This window comes from Mirounga leonina, unplaced genomic scaffold (genome assembly GCF_011800145.1).
Source record: "Mirounga leonina isolate KUSES-001 unplaced genomic scaffold, KU_Mleo_1.0 Mir_151, whole genome shotgun sequence".
In the NCBI taxonomy this organism is placed as follows: Eukaryota; Metazoa; Chordata; class Mammalia; order Carnivora; family Phocidae; genus Mirounga; species Mirounga leonina.
The window spans coordinates 49,555,020-49,578,761 of record NW_023270377.1 but is presented as its reverse complement, the minus strand read 5'-3'; the positions used below and the strand labels follow the sequence as shown (position 1 = coordinate 49,578,761).

At 37.1% G+C, this 23,742-nt stretch overlaps 1 protein-coding gene across 3 annotated transcripts in view; it reads left to right on the top strand.

Moving 5' to 3' along the window:
• Nucleotides 1-4,641: 4,641 nt before the first annotated feature.
• Nucleotides 4,642-23,742, top strand: part of DNAJC10 (DnaJ heat shock protein family (Hsp40) member C10) — a 52,821-nt gene continuing 33,720 nt past the window's right edge. For 2 of the 3 annotated variants that reach the window (XM_035007592.1, XM_035007593.1), the window contains exons 1-7: nt 4,642-5,063; nt 6,518-6,867; nt 8,453-8,618; nt 9,891-9,941; nt 21,598-21,680; nt 21,920-22,051; nt 22,580-22,673. In XM_035007592.1, the coding sequence (XP_034863483.1) occupies nt 6,664-6,867; nt 8,453-8,618; nt 9,891-9,941; nt 21,598-21,680; nt 21,920-22,051; nt 22,580-22,673 (730 nt within the window). In that variant the 5' untranslated portion in view covers nt 4,642-5,063; nt 6,518-6,663. The remainder of the gene's footprint in view (nt 5,064-6,517; nt 6,868-8,452; nt 8,619-9,890; nt 9,942-21,597; nt 21,681-21,919; nt 22,052-22,579; nt 22,674-23,742) is intronic. The other variant, XM_035007594.1, reaches the window with a different exon arrangement.

Genomic DNA, 23,742 nt, shown 5'->3' with positions numbered 1-23,742 from the left:
TTTAATCCATCCACCTCTGTCTCTGACTCTGTCCCTCTCTCCTTTATCTGCAGCCATTCTCTCCCGCCCTCCTCCCTCCTTCCCTCCCTCCTCCCCTTCCTCCTCCATCTCTCTTTCTCCCTCTCCCTCTCTCGGCTTCTAAGCAGCTTTTAAACATATTCAAGCATTTCCAGGCCTAAAACATTTCATCTCTTGAAACCACATCCTCCTCAAGTTGTAATACAATTTCCCTGCTTCTCTTCTCACCCAAACTTTCAAATGAGTCCTATATACTTGCTCTTTCCATCTCCCCCATTCCCATTCGATATTCAGTCCACTGCAACTTGACTTCCACCCATACCATCCACCAAATCTGTGCTTGCTGTGGTAGTTATAACCTAACTGCCAGTCCCGGTTAACAAGTTTTAGTGTCTCACCTGAATCACTTTTTTTAAAAAATTTTATTATGTTATTTTAATCTCCATACATTACATCATTAGTTTTAGATGTAGTGTTCCATGATTCATTGTTTGCGTATAACACCCAGCGCTCCATTCAATACATGCCCTCTTTAATATCCATCACCAGGCTAACCCATCCCCCCACCCCCCTCCCCTCTAGAACCCTCAGTTTGTTTCTCAGAGTCCATAGTCTCTCATGGTTCGTCTCCCCCTCCGATTTATCCCCTTCATTTTACCCTTCCTATCTTCTTCTTTTTTTTTTTTTAAAGATTTTATTTATTTATTTGAGACAGAGAGCATGAGAGGGAGGAGGGTCAGAGGGAGAAGCAGACTCCCTGCTGAGCAGGGAGCCCAATGCGAGACTCGATCCCGGGACTCCAGGATCATGACCTGAGCCGAAGGCAGTCGCTTAACCAACTGAGCCACCCAGGCGCCCTTTTTTAACATATAATGTATTTTCAGAGGTACAGGTCTGTGATTCACAGTCTTACACAATTCATAGTGCTCACCATAGCACAAACCCTCCCCAATGTCTGTCACCCAGCCACCCCATCCCTCCCTCCCAACCCCCCACCCCTCCAGCAACCCTCAGTTTGTTTCCTGAGATTAAGAATTCCTCATATCAGTGAGATCATATGATACATGTCTTTCTCTGATTGACTTATTTCACTCAGCATAATATCCTCCAGTTCCATCCATGTTGTCGCAAATGGCAAGATCTCATTCCTTTTGATGGCTGCATATGCCATGTCTTCTTTATCCATTCGTCTGTCGATGGACAGCTTGGCTCTTTCCATAGTTTGGCTATTGTGGACATTGCTGCTATAAACATTGGGGTGCACATACCCCTTCGGATCACTACATTTGTATCTTTGGGGTAAATACCCAGTAGTGCAAATGCTGGGTTGTAGGGTAGCTCTATTTTCAGCTTTTTGAGGAATCTCTGTACTGTTTTCCAGAGTGGCTGCACCAGCTTCCATTCCCACCAACAGAGTAGGAGGGTTCCCCTTTCTCCACATCCCTGCCAACATCTGTCATTTCCTGACTCGTTAATTTTAGCCATTCTGACTGATGTGAGGTGGTTTTGATTTGGATTTCCCTGATGCCGAGCAATGTTGAGCACTTCTTCATGTGACTGTTGGCCATTTGGATGTCTTCTTTGGAAAAATGTCTGTTCATGTCTTCTGCCCATTTCTTGATTGGATTATTTGTTCTTTGGGTGTTGAGTTTGGTAAGTTCTTTATAGATTTTGGATACTAGCCCTTTATCTAATATGTCATTTGCAAATATCTTCTCCTATTCTGTCTCACCTGAATCACTCTTAATAACTTCTTTGACATTTAGTTCTTTTTGTACATCGTTGATCATCTCTTTTTTGACTCCTTTATGAGCTCTTCTTTTTCAGCCCAGCTCTCAAATTAATTTGTTTCACTTAAGAAATATTTATTTAGTACCCACCATGTGCCAGGAGCAACTAGGGATACAACAGTAATTCAAACAAACAAAAATTCCTGTTTTCATAGAGCTAACATTCTTTTTTTTTAATTTGTAAATTTTTATTAAGGTATAATTGACATTATATTAGTTTCAGATATACAATATAATGATTTGATATTTGTATATATTGTGAAATGATCACCACAATAATTCTAATTAACATCTGTCCCATACATAGTCATAGAATTTTTTTTCTTGTGATGAGAACTTTCAGCATCTACTCTCTTAGTAACTTTCAAATATGCATTACAGTATTATTAACTATAGTCACCGTGCTGTACATTACATCCCTAGGACTCATATATTTTATAACTGGAAAACTGTACCATCCATCTCTCCCACCCCCCACTTCCAGTCTCCGGCAACCAACAATCTGTCCTCTATAGGTTTGGTGCTGTGCGTGTGTGTGTGTGTGTGAGTCTGTGTGTGTGTGCGTGTTTTAGATTCTGTATATAAGATCATACAGTATTTGTCTTTTTCTATATGTCCTTTTTCACTTAGCATAATGCCCTCAAAACCCATCCATGTTGTCACAAATGACAAGATTTCATTCTTTTTTATGGCTGCATAATATTCCATTTTACATATATGCCACATTTTCTTCAGCTATTCATCTGTCATTCAACAGTTAGGTTGTTTCCATATCTTGGCTAATGTGAATAATGCTGTGATAAACATGAGGGTGCATATATCTTTTCTAATTAGTGTTTTCACTTTCTTAGGATAAACACCCAGAAGTAGAATTGCTGGATCATATGGTAGTTCTATTTTTAATTTTTTGAGGAACCTCCATACTGTTTTCCATAGTGGCTGCACCAGTTTTCATTCCCACCGACAGTATGAGGGTTCCCTTTTCCCCACATCCTTGCCAACACTTATTTTTTTGTCTTTTTGATATTATGACTAATATCTGACTGGTGTGAAGTGATATCCCATTGTGGTTTTGATTTGCATTTCTTGATGATTAATGACGCTGAGCACCTTTTCATATGCTTGTTGACCACCTGTATGTCTTCTCTGAAAAAGTGTCTATTCAGATCGTCTGCCCATTTTTTAATTGAATTGTTTGGGGGTTTTTTGCTATTGAGTTGTATAAGCTCTATATATTTTGGATATTAACCCTTTATTAGATATATGATCTGCAAATATTTTCTCCTATTCCATAGGTTGTCTTTTCATTTTGTTGATGGTTTCCTTTGCTATGCAACATTCCTGATATTAGAATTCCCCAAGATTTTATCCTTGGCTCACAGCTTTTATTCTGCTACTTTCTCTGGGTGATCTTATTTATACTCATGGCTCCAACTACCAAAGATTAGTTGATAATTCCCTTTTTCTTTCTTCGGTCTAGACACTTTCCATGAGTTTTAGGCTAGATGTATTTATTTTGGACATAATGTAGGAATTTTGAAACAGATATATCCAAATGAGAACACTTTGTTTTTCCCTGAGATTCTCCTTCAGGGGATGTACTCAGTTACCTAAACCAGAAGTAACCTTAGATCCTTCCTCTCCTTTATTTCCCATATCCAGCCAATCACCATTTCCTACCAAATTTACTTTCTCTAGCATTCTCCTTAATGCTCTTCCTTTCTCTTCGGTTTCCTTTGGATTCACTTTCCAATAGCTTCAAATACAATCTCAGTCCCTTACTTAAAAGCTTTAAGTAGTTTTTTCATCACCAAAAAGATAAAGTCTGTGTTTTCATCATTGCGTAAAACCCACTGTGATCTGGTCCCTGCTTGATTCTCCAGTTTTGTTTTGCTTTCCACCTTACTCTAAAGATTTTGTTGGTTCATACACAGTGTGGCATAATGATTAACATCAGTCTTTGGAGCCAGGCTGCTTAAGTGTGACTCCCATGTCTATCACATTATTTACCTCAGTTACCTCAACTGTGAAATGGGTATAATAATAGTCACTATAAGATTATTTGGAGGACTGAATTAATACATGTGTGCTTAGACCAGTTCCTGGCACATATTTACTATTACATTAGGCTCTTCTAATATTTCTACTTTTGTTCACCTCCTTTCTCCTCTTTCTTGCAATGTATTAGTTCAGCTATGGATTCCATACAGTCATCAGTTTTTTATAAACTTACATTTGATTTACTACCATGAAATTGTTACCGATTACAACTTATTTCATATTAGGGTTAATGTCTTTTTTTTTTAGGGTTAATGTCTTAAGCAGGCATCTTCACAATGTTTTTTTTTTCTTTTGATGATTGCAAATGTAGCTACTTCAACTGTTCTATGTTGCTGGAGATCAGAAATGCAGTTTTTGTACATCATTTAAATTTAAGGTGAGAGAGAGAAGTATGGATAACTCCCTAGTTTCTAGCTTGGATGACTAGGAAACCAGACAATACTGTAGAATGCTCAAATGTTTGTTCTCACACACACACACAAATATTCTTATTTCTCCCAAGTTTCCTCTTCAGCCTGTAATCAGTGTCACTTTGGCCAAGTTACCCTTTTTCCACAAAATTTCCCCTCTCTGCCACACCCACCCACCAACCAGAAAAATGCTCCATAACTCTGCCTTCCCTTTAAGAACAGGGCCACACGGAAATCGAACGCCTAAACGTGCCCTCCGGGTTTCCCCGTCACCATAGCAACTGGAGCAGGAAGGGGCGGGCTCCGTCGTCCTACGACCAGCTCGCCGCGTGCGCCAGCCGCTTTAGTGCGGGGGCGCGGGCGTCCAGGGTCGAGCGGGTTTCTGAGCTCGGGGTTGGAGCCGGAGCCGGAGCCGGAGCCGGATTCCGCGCGGACGGCCACGTCAACCTAAACCTACACCGCCCTCCCCACCCTGCTGCCGCCGCGGCCGCTGAGCCTGCCGCAGGTCCTCCCGGGCCGCGTCCTCCACGCCTTTCCCACAGTGCCCCGCGCCAGGCCCCGCCCCGGTTCGGCGTGGGGACCGGGGCGCGAGGAGCCGACTGGAGCTGCTACGCTGGTTGCTGCCGGTGCGGCTCGACCTCCCCCATCCCGAGCGCGGCGGCCGGGCGGTCGGAGACGGCGTGCTTCGTTCGCGCGCGCACAGCTTGCGTTCGGTCGGGTGGGGTCCGCCGCCGGGAACTGAGGATGGGGGAGTAGCTACAAGAGGCGACCCCGCTGCACCGAGGTGGGCATGGGCCGGGGCCCGGGGCTCCCCAGGAAGGGAGAGAGAAATGCCTGTGCACCTCAGTCTCCCTTCCCTCCCCTCCGCCCCTGCGGCCGGTTTATTGTGTTCTCGCTCCCCATCTTTTTCCAATTACCTACATCGTCCCCCTTCTTCCGACCTCGGTTCCCTGCTTCTAACTCCCAATTTCTCGCTTAAGCCTCAGTTCCTCAGGCTCCTCTCTCCCATGTCCCGCCGGAGACTTCACGCACCAACAGCACTTGATAGTCTCTTTCACGCAAGGTCTCCCATCTTTCCCTTCTCCCGCATCCCATTCTGGAGTGATGGCAGCCAGAAGGCTTTCGTATTGGATTTACCTGCAGCTTCCACCTGTACCCGAAGCTCGGCGCGATCAAGTCAGCCACACCCACGCTGAGAACGACCGCTGGGCAGGGAACACCCCTTGTCCCAAAGTGGTGTTTAAGAATATGTTCTCTGTTTCTCTCTAGTCTTGTTTTCTAGTCTAGATATTAGTTACTCTCCATCACTATACTTTACAAGGGTATGTTTCAGTTGCATGAAAAGGAGGAGTTAGAGATGAGCCAAAGACCATTCGCAGGTAAGGAGAAAAATTTAGAAATAGACATTTAGAATTAAATGAAGAAAAGAGAAACAGAATGCTAAGAAGGTTAGATTTTTCAAAGCAGTTTGAGATCTTTTGTGATCTGATGAAGTGGAGATTATTTACCCTATACAGGTGAGCATGTCAAAATAACTGATTCCTTCTCCTTTTCTCTTTTTTCCTATTTTCATTTATCTCAAACGTAAACTTTGCAATAAAATTACACTCTTAACTTGTAGTTATTATTCTGCTATTTATATAAAGTAGTCTCTATATAGTGTAAGCAACTATTGAGAAAACTCAGAAAATAACGGCCATACCAAGTATGTTGTCTCTTATAACAATATAAATTCATGCCATTCTTGGAAGAGTTATATGAACAATACCCTTTGAAAGGACCCTATACTTCTAGTCCCTCCAAGGGATATTTCCTATAAGTGAAAACTTGATTAAAATGATAACGGTGTAGCCTTAAGTGGCAAAAAAAAAAAAAAAAAAAAGTCAAAAAGGAAATGGTATTACAAAAGAGCAGTTCTTAAACTAGATAGGAAAGGGAAGGAAACAGCTTTTTCCCAACTTTGTGTTCTGGTGCTGATCAGAGCAAATAGTTGAATTTGTTTGTTTTTAAAGTGTTCCAGCTAGCTACAACTACCTGCTACCTTTTACCTTTTATCTCCTGTCTTGAGTGGTTTCACAAATTGGGTATGGAAGCAGTGAAAGGGCCCCCAAAGAATAGAGCCTGGGCACTCACCGTGATTTGCCATTGAATGGAGACTGTATTACTGGCCATATTATTTAATAGTGTTAGTGCTGTTTTTTTAAATGTATTTTTAACCACCTGGTTTCCTCTCTTTAGATTGACATTTTGGGAGACAATTTCATGATGCTTGATTCACTCTTGGAGTAATGTGAACAGAAGTTCTCAAACTTGCATATTGTATCAACTGGAACCAGCGGTGTATGTTAATGTTCACTTAAATCAGAACTTGTTTAAGAAAAAGAATGGGAGTCTGGTTAAATAAAAATGACTATGTCAGAGACTTGAAAAGGGTCATTCTCTGTTTTCTAATAGTGTATATGGCCATTTTAGTGGGCACAGATCAGGATTTTTACAGTTTACTTGGAGTATCCAAAACTGCAAGCAGTAGAGAAATAAGACAAGCTTTCAAGAAATTGGCATTGAAGTTACATCCTGATAAAAACCCGGTAGGTAAAATTTTTTTAAATATCTCTAATGTATTTTAGTAAAGTTTTGCTACATATTTAAATTTTAAATAAGTGCTCAAAATGGTTAAGAAAATCACATGGCAAAAATCACAATTCAGTTTTTGTACTAAGAATCAGCAAAATAGTCTAGTTGAGAACAGTGTGAAGGAATGTTGATACCAAAAATTCAATTCCCTCTTAATTTGAAAACTGATTTACAACAGTTCCATTACAGGTGTTAATTCCAAAGCCGACAGTAATGTTGTGGAGTAGTTTAAGTAGTTTTTTTAATAAAGTAAGTTAGATCAGGGACACCTGGGTGGGCTCAGTCAGTTAAGCGTCTGACCTCGGCTCACATCAAGATCCCAGGGTCCTGGAATCGAGTTCCGCATCGGGCTCCTTCCCTCTGGCTGCCGTTCTGCCTGCTTGTGCGCTCTCTCAGTCTCTCTAACAAATAAATAAAATCTTAAAAAAGAAAAAGTAAGTTAAGATCAACTACTTTATAACTGTAACAGAAAAAGTATTTCCTTAGAACTTGGAAGGTTCTTGATAAAAATGGCAGTAATAGCTAATAATAACGCGCTTCAACTTTCACTGTTTTCTCCCACGTACAAATCCCAGACCAGAGTCAGAAATTATTATAAATTAAAACTTAAGAGCAGCCAAATCCAGTTAATTCCAGTCATAAATATTTGATTATATATTCAATGTCATTTTTCAAAACTAAATGTTTTAATACTTACAGTATTTTTAATAATTTATGTAACTTTTTAACGAGATTTGACTCATCAAGAAGAAAGGTGTGGTTTAAAATTTTCTGTTTTCTGTGTAGAATTTTTTAAATAGAGTTATTTATTTATTGAATAAAACTTAGCAGTAGAACTCTTATTGGTTATTTTCCTGAGATCTGCACTCTATTTAGAATTTTTATTTTTCATATTTTTCTTTAAATTTTCAGAATATGATTTTTTAAGTTTCCATATGAGAGATGGTAGTCCTTTTATAGCTAATTATTATCTAGATGAAAGCATTCTTCAAAAACCAGTTCTGTGAAACAGTAACAAATGAACATTTCTAATCCAGTTTTGAGTTTTACTCTGATATTAGTCTCATTTAATTATCTGATAGATTGGGCACATACCTTTTGTTTTTTGTTTTGGGGTTTGTTGTTGTTTTTAGTTAATATGTTGGTTTTGCCTCAAATGGAAAAATAACCTACAAAATTCTTTGTAATTGTTTTAGGGGTAGTATAATATTTACAAAATTAAATGTTTCCAAGGTTTTGTTAGTTTTTCTCAGTTGCATTTCTTAGAAGGAATGACATACTGTAAGACCATATCTGTCAGCCTTTGGAGGCATCAATTCTCATTTCTATGTTACTTTCCTTATTCCTTTTTTTTTTGGAAGATTATAGTTCTTTAGAAATACTTTATTTTAACCCATGATAACCCATTTCATTATCATACTCCTCCACCTTACTTTGGTATCTATTCTCCCAGAAATCTCAAGATTAAATCTTCATATAGGCTTTGAAGAGACTTGATCGTGTACCTAAAACAAATGTTATATCTAATATTTTTAATAGAATAACCCAAACGCACATAGTGATTTTTTAAAAATAAATAGAGCATATGAAGTACTCAAAGATGAAGATCTGCGGAAAAAGTATGACAAATACGGAGAAAAGGGACTTGCAGATAATCAAGAAGGAGGCCAGTATGAAAGCTGGAATTATTATCGTTATGATTTTGGTAAGATGATACGATACTCTGTATGAAATACTGTTTTTTATTTGAGTAAATTTAGAAAATTAATTTTGTTTCACTACTAAGCTTATGTAGTTAATATGTATCACCTTGATTCTTTTTTTTTTTTTTAATATAACATTGGAGCAGAATTCAAAAGGGGGGGGGAGATAAAATAAACACAGGTATCAAAGCAAGAGGGAGCATTCACTTACCCAGTATTTCTCTTCGTTTTTAATTACCCTGAAATGCAGGCTAAGAATTGAGGTATGCTTTTGTAGTGACCACGTAAAATACTTTAATATTGGAGTATTTGTTTCTCAAGACTATTTTTTTTTTTTTTCAAAATAGCATTTTCAGTTATATTCACTGCAACGCAATAGCATGTATCAGATGTCAGCAATGTATGTTTCACGGGCTAAATCTGGCCTGCCACCTCTTTTTGTAAATAGAGATTTATTAATCATAGAATTATGAGACCATGATAATTACAAGAGTAAAATTAGGCTCATTTATTTACATATTGTCTTTGGCTTCTTTCACTTCAGGGGCAGAGTTGAATAGTTATGACAGAAACCATATGTCCCACAAGGCCTATTTAACTGGCCTCTGCAGAAAAAGTTTGCTAACACCTGGTGTATATCCATCACTAGTATTATTTTGATATTTTATATAGTAACAAGAAATTTTCTCACATTGGTTTTAATTATAAAATTTATATTTACTAAATAAGTTGGTCTCTACTTCTGTAAATCTTGTAAGACTGTTAAAAAATAAAATATTTTAGTGATACGATTTATTTAAAAAACCATATAATCTAAGAAGGAAGTCTGTAGTCTAGTTAACAGTAACGTATCAGTGTCAGTTTCCTAGTTTTGATATTTTATTAAAGCTACATAAGTTACCCATTAGGGGAAGCTGAGTGAAGGGTACATAGAAGTCTGCTATTTTTACAACTTCCTGTGAGTCTATAACTCGTGCAAAATAAACAAATAATAGAAGTTTTCTGTGGAGATATTATGGGAATATTAGGAACTCCTATACACAACTATGACAGTCCCTCTCAGGAAACGGAATTTTTTGTTTTTTATCACTGTTTAGATGCATCACCAGTGGTATTATTTACTCTCGGGTTTTGTTAGTTTGTTGCACATTCTTCAACTTTGAGATTTAGTACAGTAATCTGATTTTTGATGGTAAAACAAGAGTAACCTATTCTTATATGGTAATTTGTTTTTATGGTGAACCATTAATTTATAATTTTTACTTTTAAATTAGGTATTTATGATGATGATCCTGAAATCATAACATTGGATAGAAGAGAATTTGGTAAGTTCATGATCATATGATTTTCTAAAACTAGTCCAAGACCACTCTTTTACCTAAAACTCTTAAGGACAGATGTATTTGGAATTTAGAAATTTTTTTGGATTTTAACATGGTAATGTAGTATTTTTAACTTTTAAAATAAAATAGTTATTTTACCAGCAAAAATGGGTGTATTCAGGAATAGCAGAATATTGTAATTCAGGACATGCAAGCTATCGTAAAACCACAGGGAAGTCCAGCAAATAAAACTTTATTTTATGGAGAAGGAAGTTGGGAGGGGTTGTTTTGAATGAGAGTCCATTAGAGAAAAGCAAGAATTCAAAGAGATAACAGTTTCTCATTAGCTGATTTGCAGGGGTAGTGAGTTTCTTATAGAGGATTCAATGTACATCTTTTCCTGTTGGGGCCTGTAATTGATCATTTTTTCCTGTTGATGATTCTTCTGTTAGGGTCTTCCTTTGACAGTTCTTCCTGTAATTGACTTTGATTGGTATGGCTCCCCCTTTCAGCTTCCCCAGTCTAATGAGGTTTTCCTTTATTTTCACATTTCCCCCTTTTGGTCAAGATCTTTTTCTGAAAGCACCTCTGATCAAGAGTCGGGTTTTCCATATTTAATGATTTTGTTCCTTAATGCCAGGAAGGACCTTTTCTGGTCCTCACATCCTACTTCGAGGAAAGTACATACCAGAAACCACTTAGGGCCACATTTGAATAACAAGGAAGGTGAGGCACTTCTCATGTATAGTTCATATTTGTCAAGATTGTAAGCATTGGAGATCATCTCCTTACTGGGTACGTGATTTTTACAAAAATTTGACAGGCAACAAAATACAAAACTTAAAATATATTATGCAAAAACAGAAGTAACCTAATTCCCAAATTTTATGATGGTTCTAAACCAAGACCCTAGATCAGAAAGTAACTAACTGAAAATATTTATTGGCACTTACTCCAACTTAGGGGAGAAAATTCTCCCAACAGAAACAGACTCAGAGTTATGAATGCCTCTTGGAAGTCCCTGTTTAAAGTGGCCATGAAAGCAAAGCAGTGAATACTGCAAGAGCACACTGAATTAACCAAGTGCATTTGGGATGATACAGTGCAAGTATAAACATGAAGCAATAGCCAATGTATTTGTTGCAAAAAATAGCAAATCCTCAAAGATGTATTTAAACAGTATTGTTATGTCAAAAAAACTGTTTCGGAAACAAATGTTATCTAACACTACAGCCTGTCAGGTTTGCAAATTCAGAGACCATGAATTTGGATAAGAGTTCCGGGGGGGGGGGGGGGGTGCCTGGGTGGCTCAGTAGGTTAAGCGACTGCCTTCGGCTCAGGTCATGATCCTGGAGTCCCACATCGGGCTCCCTGCTCAGCAGGGAGTCTGATTCTCCCTCTGACCCTACTCCCTCTCATGTTCTCTCTCTCATTCTCTCTCTTGCTTGCTCTCAAATAAATAAATAAAATCTTTAAAAAAAAAAAAAAAAAAGAGTTCCAGAGTCGGATAATACATCAGGTGAAAGAAAGACTTGTGAATTCTGAACCTTCTAAACCTTCAGAAAAAAACAAGTAAAGAATTAATTTGATCACAGGATCATGATGAGGCTATTTCCAAAAGGCCATAATCAAAAGAAGAGGTTTCTCCCTGTTGCAGAGGTTTGGGAAATGCAGACAAAGCCTTCCCTTCTCTCACATACAAAGAGGAAAAAGGGAAGTTGGATGTCTAAAAGCAAGGGGCTTTATTAGGTTTTTCTTTAAAGTACCAAAAGCTGTGTCTACCCACTCTTTCCAAATAATAGGGTCAGGTTTGTCCTTTTTTAGTAAAGCATATAGAGGTTGAGCTAGAATAAAAAAGTTTGGAATCCACTTTCAACAGTGTCCGGTCAGTCCAAGAAAACCTTGTAATTAGAAATTAGTTTTAGATTTGGGTGAGGGAGGAGGAGTTCGGGATGCAATGAAGCCTACCTGAATCCAAATGTAGCCCTTGTTCTGAGATCAGTTATAGAACTTGAATTTGTGCAAACTGCAATTTTTCTTTGGAGATTTTACATCCCTCTAAGTCCAAAAGTTTTAAGGCATAGATGTTGTCTTCCTATGAAGAGGTTCGAGAAGGGCAGCAGAGAAGTAAATAATCTACTATTGTAACAAAGTAGAGCCTGCAGAAAACTTTTTATCATTCAAATCAGCTTTTAAGGTTTGGAAAAAGTAAGAAGGTCTTTCTGTGATACCCTAGAGCATTACTGTTCAGGTGTATTTCTGTTCTTCGAGAGTGAAAGCAAAAATAAATTGGCTGGCCTTATCAACCAGAATACTAAATGTGTACTGCATAGATCAGTTATAGTGAAAAATTTGCTTTTGTGGGAATGGAGATCAGTAGCATATGGGGGTTAGGAACAACAGGGTGCCAAGTGGTAACAATGTTATTTATTGTTTGGTGGTCCTGAGCAAACCTCCATCCTCGATTATTTAGGTTTTCTTACAGGTAAAATAAGTATGTTATGGGTACTAGTGCAGGGAATAATGAGGCCCTGAAGGGCTTCTTTATTTATAGGGTATTCATTAATTCTGGGGAGAGCTTTTGAGGGATCTCTTTGAATCTTGATGGGAGATGCACCGTGGATTCTGCCAATATCAGCTGAAGATCTTGCCCAAAAAGAGGACAGTAGCTGATCCAATAGGAACAAATGATCATCATCCCCAGACTCAGCTATGCTGCTGTCAGAGCAAATAAAAGATGTCAAAGGGTCATTTAATTCACCTGGTTGGCTATTTTAATTATCACTGTCAACTTGTAAAATTATTTCCCCCTTTTGGGAGAAAGGAATTCTGGCATATTTTTCTAGGAAATCTCGACCTGGTAAATCAATGGGGTGGCAGAACTAAGGAGAGAAAGGTGCATATTTCTTAAAGGGCCGAGACAAAAGGGAATAGGTTCAGAGATAGGAACCTGTTGAAGTTGATCAGAGACCCCCCCACTATTTGAACTGTTTTAGTACTCGGAGGCAAGTTTACTTTATAGCAGTGAGGTTGAGCACCAAGACTGTAGCTCTGGTGTCAAGGACAGGGAAAAATTCATTTCCAATCTGGAGAGTGGTTTCTCCAAGCTGATTAAGTGAGAAGATTGGGAAGACCCCTGGTAGTTCCTTGGAGCCCCATTACTGGGAATTAGGAGGGCATTGGAAAGGTCGCTAGAAGGCTGAAGACATCTGAAGCACTTAAGAGAGTAACAATCTTTTATTCAATGTCCTGACTCTTTGCAACAACAGCAGAAACTAGGAGGTTTTGGTTTTGCTTGGGGGCTTTCATTTGCTGGAGTTGAAAATTAAGAATTGTAGTGATTTGTCTTTCAGGTTACTCATCTAGGGTGTGAGCAAGCTGGTTTGCCAGATCTAATCTGAAGTGGACACGGTTTCCCATTTTGTCTTGGTTCTTTTAAGAGAGAGACCCCAGTTCAGCCTGCTAATAAACATAAAGTTAAATGCTACCTGTGTGGATTCAACATGCACAGCAAGATCAGAATTTTCTTTAAAGATAATTTGTAATAATCATGAACAGGCTCATCAGGCTTTTGTGTGCAAGCCTGAATTTTGTTCCAGTCAACAGGCTTAGGAAAGGCTACTATAATTGCTCAGTGGAGGTTTCCAGCCGAGTGTTCTAACATCTTGCCAAAAGTTAGGGGTCTGTTTCTCAGAATCCCTTTCAGGATGTTCCCCCTGGACTGATTTCATCCAGCGTTTGGCCTGGCCCTTGTGAACAAGCATGTAGACTAACTGATAAATATCGGAGAAACCAGGTTGGCACGTTTGAATCACTCTGCTAAAATATTCAGCAGACCTATGGGGGTCCTCACTCACTTTAGGAAACTCTTTTAACTATGGCTTGTAATTCAGCCTTAGTCCAGGGAACCTAAGAAATTTGGGGGTTATTTGGATCCTCAGAAGTCTCTAAAGGGGCAGGTTTTAGTAGGTCCAGGAGAGGTGGGAGCAGGGAGAGGTTCTAAGGAACAGAGAAGTTAAATGAGAGAATTCAAATGAGGAAAGCAAGGGCATAGAGGAGGTGGAGCTTGTGCAGAAGGGAAGGAGGATGATGGCAGTGGAGGTGGTGGGGCCTGAGTGTGAGGGGCTGCACACGTCCTGAGGCAAGGTCAGGGAGGGGGAAAGGAGCCCTTGGAAGCCTTTTTGTCTTTTTTTAATTGTTTGCCTCATTTAGTGAAAAATTGTATTTTGCAGAGGCAAGTTTAGGTTCCTGGTAACGGTTGGTTGCTTCAAAATACCAAGCAATATAGGCATCCCATTCAGTTTCGACAACTGTAGAGCCATGGCTGTCCAGCTCAGTTTTGAGGAAAGTAAGTTTGGGGAGATCGAAAATTCACCATAATAGTCACTGAAGTTCTAAAATTACATTTAGTTAAATGGGTCCATTTATTTAGAAATATGCATGAGGAAGGACCATAGTTTTTAAACATAAAACTGGCTGAGGTCCTAGAGGTGGAGATGCCCTCAAAGCATTTTGATGACTGGTACCCCATTTCTTAGAGGTTTTTTCCTAAAGCAAAAAGAAAAAAATAGAATAAAAAATAAAATATTTTACCAGCAAAAGAATGGATTTATTCAAGAATAGCAGGGAATTACAGTTTGGGACATGCTATCTAGGGCAAAGACATAGGCAAGTCCAAGAAACAGCAGAGGGGAATGTTATTTTATGGGGAAGAAGGAGGAAATTGGGAAGGGTTGTTCTGAATGAAAATCCATTGGAGGAAAGCAAGAGTTCAGGGTGATGACAGTTTCTAATTGATCTACAGTCTGTAATTGATCATCTTTTCTGTTGATGATGATTCTGTTGGGGTTTGTAATTGACAATTCTTACTATAATTGATGCTGAGAGGTATGGCTCCTCGTTCTAGCCTCCAACTCTAGTGAAGTTTCCTTTTATTAATTTTCATAGTATACACTATGGATTAAATAATGTTCTTCGCAGAACATGGGGCTGTATACTTTTTTCTAAAACATTAATATTTCTGCAGAGAAATGTGTAAGTATGTACACCAAAAAAAAAAAAAAAAGAAAGTAAAAATAATATGTAGCCAATAGATAAGTTCAGGACAGGTTTGGATGCCACGGGAGCTTGCTGCAAACTTGCACATAAACTCCCAGTTTTGGAGCTTTTGGATTTCAGAGTTTCGGGTAACTGTGGTTATTTTGGAAGCAGATTTATTTTGACTTATGTGAAAGTGGATATAAAAATAACAGTTCTATTATAATTTTTCATTGCATTTTAGAAAATTTTAACTATTGGATTAGATTCTTATACTTTCAAAGGTTGTACAGGTATAATAAGTTTATTCTTTCTTTTCTATTTCAAATCAATATATTTTACCTCAAATCTCAATTTTATTTTGTTCTATTACAATCTCATTTAATTTAGAAAACAAAAATAGCATACTAGCTGCAAAAAATAATGCATATAGGTTTCTCATATATTATCATTATCAAAGATGTGTTCTAGTCACTTGATTTTGAACAGTTTCTTCTGACCAAGAATTGCATTTATTCTTATTTTCTACGTCCTGTTGGTGAGCTTAGGCCTACAAAGTCAGTATTCGGTGTATCACTCTATCAGTAGTCTTACACATGAACACTTGAACAAGTGAACACTTGAACTACTACTCATACACAAGCTGGCAGAATCATAACTTCACTGCATGTAGTTATATAAACCTATAGCTTTCCTGTATGGCTGTTATTATCTCTCATCTGCTAGTCTGCCAGTGAGTGTTTTGGGACCAGTAGGGCAGAAAACTGGAATCAGAGATAGAATTGGAGGAACTGAACAAAACTTGCAAGCTGACGAATTAATGAATTGACCCAAAATGAGAGATTTTCCTGATGGTTATATTGCATATGGGTTCAAACTTTTTCAGATGTGTCACTATGGAACAGTTAAGAACTGCTAGTAGTTCATGTACAACCCCAAAGAGTAGTTAAAAATACAGCCACAAAACCTTAGAGATAATTTTTCGGAAATAATAAACTACTACTGATAGGTTCAGTGCATAGTTGCCACCATGGCATCTGATCTCTGACAATACTCTGTTACTGGGCTGAAACAAGCTGATCCTGATGTTTTAATTGAAGAAGCTGAGGCGAGATAGTATCAATCAATTGTGTAAATATCACATTAGCCTACTTGGTTGTGGGTCTCTTTCTATTACCAGTTATTTCTCTTGGTTTGGGTTACTTAGTCCTGTTTTTTGTATAACTAATTATACATATAATTACAAAGATATTTTAAAGTTATGTATGTTCTCTTTCTCCAGAGGAGTTATGCTTTCTTCTGGCTGGGGTCACTAACAACCTCAGATCAGTTTTATCCAAATAGAGACTGAAATGATTCAAAAGCTGAGCTTTGGACTTTGAGAGGACTGGCCACTTTCCAGTTCATCTTTGTTTAGAGGACCCTTTCTTAGATGTGCCGTGTATTCCATATTTGTCCCTCTGGCCTCATGAATATATTGAAAGCTCTGCTCAGTTTCTTGCCAGTCAACTACCTTTTCTCAAAAACACTGGCTCTGTGATTTCCACCTCCTCCCGTGCTTTGGCCCCCTAATTCTTCACTGTGTTGGTAATTGTCTGACGCTTTCAACAGAAGTCTTATATTTTGTCCAATTTTGGGGTTGTAGTGGGAGAGTTAGTCCAAATTACATAGTTCACTTTTATCAGGAGTGAACTCTAGAAAGTTTATAGTACAGAAGAGAAAATGATTAGTAAACTCCACTTAATGTTCTCATCCTTCCCATTAAACGTGTGCATACTGTCTTTTTATATGTCACAGGAAAGTATGATACCGGTCATTATAAGCAAATTCTAGACGGTATCTGCAAAAGCAGAGGACATCTCTCATTTTTACTAGTCATTCTGAATAGTACCTGCATAATACAGGCATCCTTTTGAAGACAAGCTCAAGAAATTACAAAGGAGCTCACAGCACCTCTGCCTCTTTTTCTTTTCTTTTTTTTTTATCTCCATCATCTGCTAACAAAATGCAATCTAGGATTTTGTTCAATTGGACTTTGTCAGGAAACTCTTCTTTGGAGAGTAGTTATTGTTAATTTCAGGGTCTTGTTATTATGAACCAGACATACTTATCTAGTTAATACAAGACGTAAGGGCATCTAACAAAACTTCCCATTCAGTGTTGAAATGATGCAAAGCACAGCCCACATAGGGTGAACTTCTGAACATTCTGGGCCATGTTTGCGGGAGTGTGTGCAATAACTGGATCCTTAGTAAGGTTTTGGGGACTCTCAGGAACATGGGCTATACTGGATTGCTTCCCATTGACTGAGACTTTTTTTGAAACCCTTTTCCTTGGGCTAAGAAAGATGAAATTCTACCATTGCGAATAATGACACAAACTTCTTTTAACTAATATCCTAAATTTCCTAATTTATTTCCATAATATTCACATCAGGGAGTGAATTATTTCTCAATAACTGAAATGAATCAATGAATAAATAAACCTCCTCTTAAAAGGCTTCATTCTGAGGGACAAAAATTGTGGCAGAATTTTTTTTAATGTGCAGTTTCATGGAGCTGTTGTTGATTTCACAACCGTGCTGTCTGCCGGCAAGTCCCGTGCTGCCTCTTTGTGAGTTATTATAACCAAGTTGTCAAATAATATGTGGTCATATTATAAGAATGTTTTGTAGGTAAGTGGAAGAGAATAATAAAACATTGCTATAGTTTATGAGTGTCCGTTCCTATTCCAGGCAATTAATATTTATCATATTTAATCTTCACAACAAACATCAATATTGATAGTAGTGTTTTTTTCCACAAATTACAAACTGCGTTTCAGAAAAAACAATTACATGCCTAAGTTCAGCTAATAGATATCTGTAGTATATTTTACTATACTCGTCCGTGTGGATTGTTTCTCCTTGAGGTGCTTCTCTGTGATGGAGAATTACACATCTGACTCTTCAGAGTTCAGGCTTGATCTCATGACTTGCTTTGGCCAGTGAAATATGAACAGAAGTAGTGTATGTCACTTCTAGGCAAAAACTTTTAAGAGCCAACATTGGGTTCACCATTTTGCTCTGTCAGGAGAGAGAGCATTGTTGAAAATAGAGAGTGGTGAAGTGATATGGAGGAGAGTTGCAGCCAACTCAGTATAGACATGTAATAGATGATAGAAATAAACCTTGCTTGCCAGCCCATGACGTAATTGGAATCCTTTCTGTACTATAGCATAACCTTTCCTGACTGACACAGTACCAGAGACAGGACGTATGCTCAACTCAGGTTCTTCTTAAAACCCATGCTCATGCTGCTCTTTTTCTCTTAAATGAAATAAACCTGTTAGCATTAGCATTATTTATCAGTTGTCTTATTGACTGTATACCCTATACTTGTACATTTAGTTTTACTAATTTATGCTCTTAACTGACCTCATCCTATTTTTACATTTTTCTAGGCTAACAAGTTATTAGCCGTAGTTGTGTGGATATTAATGGACATTACTGTAATTGTAGAATTTAGAAGCTGAAAGTTACGTTTTGAAATATACTTGTTTTATTCTGCGTTGCTGGATTTTATAAAAACATTGAGCTTCAATAACACAACATTAAGAATATTTTTAATTTGGGGCGCCTGGGTGGCTCAGTCATAAGGCGTCTGCCTTCGGCTCAGGTCATGATCCCAGGGTCCTGGGATCGAGCCCTGCGTCGGGCTCCCTGCTCGACTGGAGGCCTCCTTCTCCCTCTCCCACTCCCTCTCACTGTGTCTCTCTCTGTCAAATAAATAAATAAAATCTTTAAAAAAAAAAAAGAATATTTTTAATTTTACTTAACAGCAGTGGGAACTATGTAAATACGTTAGAAGTGCTCTATGAAAACAAAGTACCAAATAGAGATTTTTTTCACTGTGAAGTTTTGTGTCAATTTAAATGCCATTCAGATTTGTTGTATATCATACTTTTATTTAAGACTTATGAACAGTCCTATTTTGTCTAATCATTGCTTTATCTTTTTATATGTAAAAACCCATCTCATTACTTATAGCTAATGAAATAACCCCATTTCTGTTAGAATCTTCACTAAATTCATTAAAATTTTACCTAAATTATTACCAGTTAGTGGTCTAAGTCAATGTGGCAATTATTTCAGCCACTTAGAGTGATCTGTTGGTCAGACTTCCTAAACATTGCCAGAGAACAGCTGATAAAATTCTAAATTCTACACTTTACCAGTAATGTACAGATTAACTTTTTTCCACAGATCTGTGTGTCTTGTAATTGAAAGTGGATATTGAGTCTTGTACATGTTTCTATTTAACGTGAATTAGTTATACATATTTAAAATAGTATGTTTGGTTTAATATCTTAAAGTAAATTACATAATTTATGAAACTTTTATTTATAAATTCCTATTAACTGATTTTGATATGGAATTATACAGAAACACTTCAACCAAAAGCAAATTGTCTTCACTTTTTTGTCTTGGATGTTAGAGTGCATCCCTGCAGAGTTAAAAAAAATTTTTTTGTTGTTTTTTTGAGTATAGTTGACACACAATGTTACATTAGTTTCAGGTGTACAGCATAGTTATTCAACAGCTCTGTAGGTATGCTGTGCTCATCACAAGTGTAGCTACCATCTGTCACCATGAAGTGCTGTTACAATACCATAGACTGTATTCTCGGTAACTATATCTTTTATTCCCATGACTTATTCCATAACTGGGAGCTGGTAACTCCCACTTCCCTTCCCATTTACCCTTTCCACACACATTCCTTCCCGCTGGGAACCATCATTTTGTACTTACATGCCTGATTCTACTTTTTGTTTGTTCATTCATCTGTTTTTTAGATTTCACATATAAGTGAAATCATATGGTGTTTTTCTCTGATTTATTTCACTTAGCATAATACTTTGTAGGTCCATCTGTATTGTCACAAATGGCAGGATCTCATCCTTTTTATGGCTAATATTCCATTGTATATATACCACATTTTTAATCTATTAATCTATCAATGGACACTCGGTCTCCTTCTATATCTTGGCTATTATAAATAATGCTGCAGTGAACAAAAAGGTGCATGTTATCTTTCAAATTAGTGTTTTTGTTTTCTCTAGGTAAATACCCAGTGAAATTATTGGATCATACAGTATTTCTATTTTCAGTTTTTTGAGGAACCTCCCCATAACAATTTACATTCTTATCCAGAGTGCACAAAGTGTTCCTTTTTCTTCACATCCTTGCCAACACTTGTTATTTCTTCTTGATTCTAGCTGTTCTGACAGATGTAAAGTGGTATCTCATAGTGGTTACGATTTGCTTTTCTCTGCTGATGAGTGATGTTAAGCATCTTTTCATATGTCTAATGGCCATCTGTATATCTTCTTTGGAAGAATATTCAGATCCCCTGCACATTTTTAATCAGATTATGTGGGGGTTTTTTGGTGTTGGGTTGTATAAACTTTTTATGTATTTTGGATATTAACCCCTTATCAGATATCATTTGTAAATATCTCCTCCGATTTAGGAGGTTGCTTTCTTTGTTGATGGTTTTCTTTGCTGTGCAAAAGCTTTTTATTCTGATGTAGTCCCAATAGTTTATTTTTGCTTTTGTTTCCCTTGCCTAAGGAGACGGATCTGAAACAGTGTTGCCACAGCCGGGGTCAAAGAAATTACTGCCTATGTTCTCTTCTTAGAGTGTACATCAAGTCATTTTATAGATTATAATGCATAATAGGTTATTGGCTGGATATCATGTATTCAGATCATTATATTAGCAAATATGTGTTTGTGTTTTAAACTGTTAAAAACCTTGATCTAATGTTTTTCTAATAATAGAGTTTTCAAGGTAAATGACTTATTTAAGGGCAAAGATTAAATATAATCTCCACAGTCCTTACTATGTTGTGTAGTTCTCTTATTTCATTCTTTCAGAATTTGAAGTAGCTGTCAGAACTGATTGAACCAGGTATTTTACCTGTGCCTCAGATAGTAGATGAACTTAAATTTCCATCTCTCTCAGTGTTTCTTTTCTTCATTTCTCTTATCCACACAAACTCCTGTATGAGGTTTGGCTGCTGATTCCTTCTCACAGCTTCATGGTGACGAGTGTGTTGCAGCTCAGGGTTGCTCTTTATTCAAGTATGTGCCCAAAGAAATTTTTTTTAAGATATTGTTAGTTTGACAGTTGATACACAGTTGACCCTTGAATAATGCAGGGTTAGGGGCACTGACTCCCCCCACGCAGTTGAAAATCCAAATATAACTTCTGACTCTCCCAAATATAACTACTAATAGCCTTCTGTTGACTAGAAGCCTTGCGGTAATGTAACAGTTGATTAACACATATTTTGTATATATGTTATATACTGTTATTCTTACAGTAAAGTAAACTGGAGAAAAATTACTAAAATCATAAGGAAGAGAAAATACATTACTGTATCAAAAAAAAAAAAAAAAACAAAAAAACCAAGCCCATGTTGTTCAAGGGTCACCTGTAGTATGTTCTCCTTTTATAGAAAAACCTGTACAGAAAATGACAAAGGTAGCATGAAAGACATAAGACAACAGAATTTTAACTAAAATATGCACAAACCTTTAGTAAATAATTCTAAGTTGTTTCGGTTTTATCTGCTTTAGATGCTGCTGTTAATTCTGGAGAACTGTGGTTTGTGAACTTTTACTCCCCAGGATGTTCACACTGCCATGATTTAGCTCCCACAGTATGTATTTTTTACATTCTGATTGTTAAAGTTTTATTCTAATCTGTTGAGTATTTTTTTTAATGTATTAGGATTTTTTCCTATTAATAGTAATGATAACTATCAATTATCAAATACTTTCATATATGTATGGTTTTATTTGATAAAAATATTCTCCTTTAAGAATGTATAGCTTGAAGAGTGTTCAAGGGAAGAAAAATTATCTTATAAGGGAAATACCTGTGCTTTTTTCCTCATAGTGGAGAGACTTTGCTAAAGAAGTGGATGGATTACTTCGAATTGGTGCTGTTAACTGCGGTGATGATAGAATGCTTTGCCGAATGAAAGGAGTCAACAGTTATCCCAGCCTCTTCATTTTTAGGTCTGGAATGGTAAGGGGTAAAGCTGGCATTTTTTTAATTTGGAACTTTATGGCAAGGAAGATACTAGAGAAAACACAATACGTGATTTTGTAGATTGTTTTGATTTTTAAATCTGATTTTAGGTGCCATCTGACTAGAGCCTAGTCAGATACTTTAAATGCCATTACTTTGACCTTTCTTTATTTCAAAATTAAATGTTTATCATTGGTTTCTGTCTTAACCATTATGCATATTTTATTTTATAGTTCACAAAATATTTTACCTGCATTGTCTCATTGAATATAAAGTTCTGATAGCCCCCTTTTTTTTTCTAGTGATAAAACTGAAACTAGAAAACTATTATAGTGTTATTAAAATGTCTTTTGTGGAATCTGTAAAATTGAGATCTTCATATCATTTGGAAATACACTATACTATTGAGAGATAAATCTTATTGTATTCAAAATAATGTAAAATTAAAAGCATTTGGTATTATTTTTACTGACTTTTTAGAAGAATAATAAAAGATGTTTCTCTTTTTATAAAAAAAAATAATAGGCTGCAGTGAAATATCATGGTGACAGATCAAAGGAAAGTTTAGTGAGTTTCGCCATGCAGCATGTTAGAAGCACTGTGACAGAATTATGGACAGGTAATTTTATTTTCTTCATTTGTTTGATTTTCAAGGATACTTTGAATTTGGTATTTTAATTTTTTTTCAGTAATAGTGTTAAAATGTTGGTTATAATATTGAAATTCTTAAAGTATCTTTTTAGAAGGGAATTTAGTGATTTTTCCTGAGCTCTGCTAAATAGTTGGTATTTATAACAAATGAATCATATTTGTATAGAAACTAAAACAGTTAAGATGTGGGAAATGAATACAATGTGATGCTAGGTGTAATGGCAGCTTTCAAAGTGCAATTGAATGTTTAGTTAACCAAGTGTTTTATTGCTTTCATAACTGTACTGTATGGCAGTCAATTCCTGCCTATCTAGTGTAATTTTAAGTTTAAAAACTCTTTCCTCTAATCTTAGACTTCTGATTGATCAAATGACTTTAGGTGGGTTATACTCTGATACCCATGAAATGATAGTATTCACATCTAGTAAGATGTTCACATCATTCACTGAATATAAGTTATGTCTGTGAAGGAAGGCATTAGTAAACCATTAATGCAGTGTAGTAACTATTATGATAGAGGCAATCTTAGGGAAATGTGAAGAATATAAAAGAACTCAGATGGGGAAAAGTGGAAGGATTAGAAAATACTTTTTGAATGAAGTCAGACCCAATCTGTCATGAAAATGAAGAGGAAGCCTTCAGAGATCACTGTGAACTTGGTAAACTAGCAGTACTTCGCCATGAATCTAACAAAAAGATGGGCAGTGGGGTACGGTGGTAGACAAAGCTCAGATCACAGGGGCCTTAGTTACCAATTAGTCACCAATTTCTTTCTTTCTTTTTTTTTTCTTTAAAGATTTTATTTATTCATTTGAGACACAGTGATAGAGAGAGAGAGAGAGAGAGCATGAGCAGGGAGAGAGGCAGAAGGAGAGGGAGAAGCAGGCTCCCTGCTGAGCAGGGAGCCCGATGCGGGGCTCGATCCCAGAATGCTGGGATCATGACCTGAGCCGAGGGCAGACGCTTAACCATCTGAGCCACCCAGGCGCCCCGTCACCAATTTCTTTCTTAATGAAATAATGAATTTAGATTTTAGA